The sequence below is a fragment of the Centroberyx affinis genome, unplaced genomic scaffold, assembly GCF_046629955.1.
Source record: "Centroberyx affinis isolate AG114_WGS23_722 - 3 ecotype Tasmania unplaced genomic scaffold, CSIRO-AGI_Caff_v1 ptg003914l_1, whole genome shotgun sequence".
Classification (NCBI taxonomy): Eukaryota; Metazoa; Chordata; class Actinopteri; order Beryciformes; family Berycidae; genus Centroberyx; species Centroberyx affinis.
Genome location: NW_027281748.1, coordinates 37,501 through 40,917, shown reverse-complemented (window position 1 = coordinate 40,917; position 3,417 = coordinate 37,501). Strand labels below are relative to the sequence as shown.

General features: G+C 47.8%; 1 protein-coding gene across 1 annotated transcript in view; it reads right to left on the bottom strand.

Annotated features, from left to right (window-relative positions):
• Positions 1 to 1,384: 1,384 nt before the first annotated feature.
• LOC139663088 (sushi domain-containing protein 3-like) overlaps positions 1,385 to 3,417 on the bottom strand; it is a 31,870-nt gene continuing 29,837 nt past the window's right edge. Inside the window, exons 4-5 of the mRNA XM_071541625.1 lie at positions 2,570 to 2,755; positions 1,385 to 1,733 (exon numbers count right to left, since the gene is read on the bottom strand). Of these exons, the coding sequence (XP_071397726.1) occupies positions 1,385 to 1,733; positions 2,570 to 2,755 (535 nt within the window). The remainder of the gene's footprint in view (positions 1,734 to 2,569; positions 2,756 to 3,417) is intronic.

Below are 3,417 nucleotides of genomic sequence, written 5' to 3'. Positions count from 1 at the left end.
TTGTTAAAAAAATAATTACTTGACAAAATGAGTTCGGGCTGTGCAGACAGAGAAAAATAAACAGACAGAAAGAGACAGAAAAAAGTTAAGATTAGTTCACAATTTTGGTGAGAAAGAAAGGATGAGTTTAAAAAGTGCTGGAAGAAACGACCGCTCTATTAAATCCATATTTACAGCCCAATGTCCGGTCCATTCAGTGCCTGCAGCAACAGTTAGCATTTAAATCACAGTGCTCTCGCTAACCACAAATCCCAATCGTCAATCTATTTTCCCCAATGCACTGTGGGAAAATACAAAGACATCTCAGAGGAGCTGTAAAATGACCCAAAACCTTTCATTACATATGGCTCTAGTCAAAGTAGTGCACAGTATAAAGGGGTTAGGGTTGAAGTTTAGACATAAGCTCTAGGTTTTACCCACCGGTTTTAGAGGTTCGGGGTGAGTCTCTAGCTTCAAAGTGAATTAATAAAATATCTATCTGTTGGTTTGAATCTACAGTAGATTACGTCGACCCCAGGAAGACTGATAGGCTCCTTTCGAAACAATAAACCGTTAAAAAAAGTCACATTTTCCAGTGGTGTGAGCGGCCCACGCAGCGGCAGAAGTCCTTCATGTGTTTATCCTGCATCTGTCCTGCATTAGTACCGCCGACAATTCTTTCACAAGAACCAAATTAGTACGCTTTAAAGCAAAACTGTAGTGTCTCTCCACCGACTAGCCATCCCGACGGTTAAAGAGAGAGCGAAACATGATTTTCTTCCAAATAATTCCTTTTAGGGACGGAGCAAAAAGTGCAGCAGTAGTCTGAAAGGAAAAACAAAACAAAACACAAAAAACTCGAACGCCAACTAGCTACCAGACCGTTTAACGTCCGACAGAACTTTTCCGAACTTTTGCCGATTTATTTTCCGAGCAATTCCTCGCGGGGGGTGAGTACGAAGCGCAGGAGAAGTTCAGCAAGCATGCGGTAAAAAGTGGAACTTCTTCTACATCTGGATTTTCCTTTCCTTCGTTTTCCTCGCAGCTTTCCCTTCGCTCTCTCTCTCTCTCTCTCTCGCAGACTTCTGTTAAACGAGCGGAAGGTCGTATCCAGCGGCCATCCGAGGGAGACGGGGGGGGGGGGGAGTTTACGGTGAGAGATTATAAGAAAAACGACTAAATCCGCATCTCCGGAAAGCGGCGTCGGACGTCACGTGTCTTCAAAAACGGCGTCAGAGAGTCCTCAAAACTGAAAAAGCGCCTCGCCGCTTCCTCGCAACGTGTTTCTTCAACGTCTTCAGCAGCAACAGCTTGGCAGTATGACATCACAACGGAAAAAAAAAAACCACCCCGTAAATCTTCGGATGTCGCCTTGGTTTGTTGCGTTGTTGTTGAGTTAAGGGAGCTACTGCCACGGCCGCTGCGGCGTTGGGTTGGGGTTGGGGTAAATGGGCGCCGGCGCGGGGTTGGGGTAGGCGGGGGCGGCCGCGCCAGGGTTGGGCGGGTAGGTCGGGGTGGGGTAGGGCGCCATGATGTGAGGCTGCGGGTGGGCGGCCGTGTTGGCGGGGCAGGAGGAGGAGGAGGAGGAGGAGGGGGGGGAGGTGGAGGAGGGGGGGAGGTGCAGGTAGACGGGGGCGGAGGGGGCGGAGGGCGCCGTCGGGGTCGGGACCCTCTGCAGGACGACGTGCGGGTAGAGCTGAGACTCGGAGCGGTAGAGTCCGGGCAGGGAGGCCTTCAGCAAACTCTCCTGACTCCTGGAGAGAGAGAGAGAGAGAGAGAGAGAGAGAGAGAGAGAGAGAGGAGAGAGAGAGAGAGACAGAGAGAGAGAAGGAGAGAGAGAGATATAAGGCATGTAGCATTGAAAAACATTTTTGCTGTGCTCTGAATTTACATATGGAAGATCTAAGCACGTTTTCACACCTATAGTTAGTTTGTTCTGGTCCGAATCAGTTGATGAGTTTGTAAACTTGGAGCGTTTTCCCCCTTGGTTCGGTTTCTTTTCACACTGAGAAAAATCCAAGCGAACCAAAATGCATCACTACAAACCAGGTGAGAACGTTCACTCCGCTTATTGGTCAGATGTGTCTGGGGCGGGAGCAAGAAAGTAAATACAGGAAGAAGCTCCTGTGTTCTGGACTAGTGCACATTGCTATGCGACATGGAGCAACGGCAGAGTTGGCCTTTGCTCATCACTGTTGTAATTATCTGGGAAATATACCAGGCAAACCTGTACCAGCAGAATGCCCAATGCACTTCGAGGAAACGTCTTGAAAATGCTATACTGCTTCACACTTTGCAAATTAGATGTGCTGCCTTCAGACGACTGAGCAGAACAAGGGAGCTAATATTGAGCGTACACACACACCTGGCTACAGGAGCCGTTTAGCTCAAACTTGCGGAGTAAATTGAGTGCACCTGGTAGTCGGGTCGGATGTTTGGTGGTGATCTGGATCTGGGATTATGGTATTTTGGTCATAACTACGAAACTAATCAATGTGTTTGCATGACAGAGACTTGATTCCAGATCCTCCGGCTGCCTTTGACCAATCCCATCGCTCGGCTGAATCTCCCTGATGTGTTGCCCGGTTACCTCTGGTATCCTCTGTTCTCGTATCCGGTGAGGCCTCCGGTCAGGTAGAGGGGGCTGTCGGGCGCCAGGCGGGGGTCCATCCTCTGGGACAGGTGGAAGATCTTTGGCGGAGGGAAGGCGTCCCACTCCCCGTCCTCCCGCTCCAGCCAGCACTCGCTGCGCCGGGCCGAGCGCTTCTCTCTGCGCCTGGGGGAGGGAGACCACCTCATCAGCTTACTGGTCCAGTTTAAAGCTGCAATACACCACTTTTTTCACATTCAAATAACAATAAATATATTATAAGACAGCTTTGTTGAATAGTTCATCCAAAAATGAAAATTCTAGCATTCTCAACAAGTCCTGGTGAAGCTCTGATGATTTAAGACTTCTCCAAAACTACGGAAGCCGAGAACGGCCGTGCTTGCAATTATTTTTTTAATGCCGTTATCTCGAGACAACAAAGCTCGTTTTCTCGAGATAACGGGTTAATTTATCTCGTTATCTCGAGAAAACAAAAGGCAGATAACAAGATAATTTATCACGAGAAAACGACTTTTGTTTTCGCGAGATCACGGGATAATTGTGGAGAACTCGAAAATGAGTGTCTGGTTCATTTGATCACACCTGATTTCATCCTTCAGGATCACTGTCATGACTGTCGGGGAGGATTCATTCAACTGTCTTCTCCTAACTAGTCTTCTCCTAAAATGACGAGGACTGATCTGAATGTTATCTCTAACAGAAAGACAATGCAATTTCTGCAGACCTTGATTGAAGTACAGTCTGATGCGTTGATCAATAATGGATACTCCTTGATCTGACAGATCAAGGAGATTGATTGATTGATTTTCAGCTTAAATCAGTTGCTA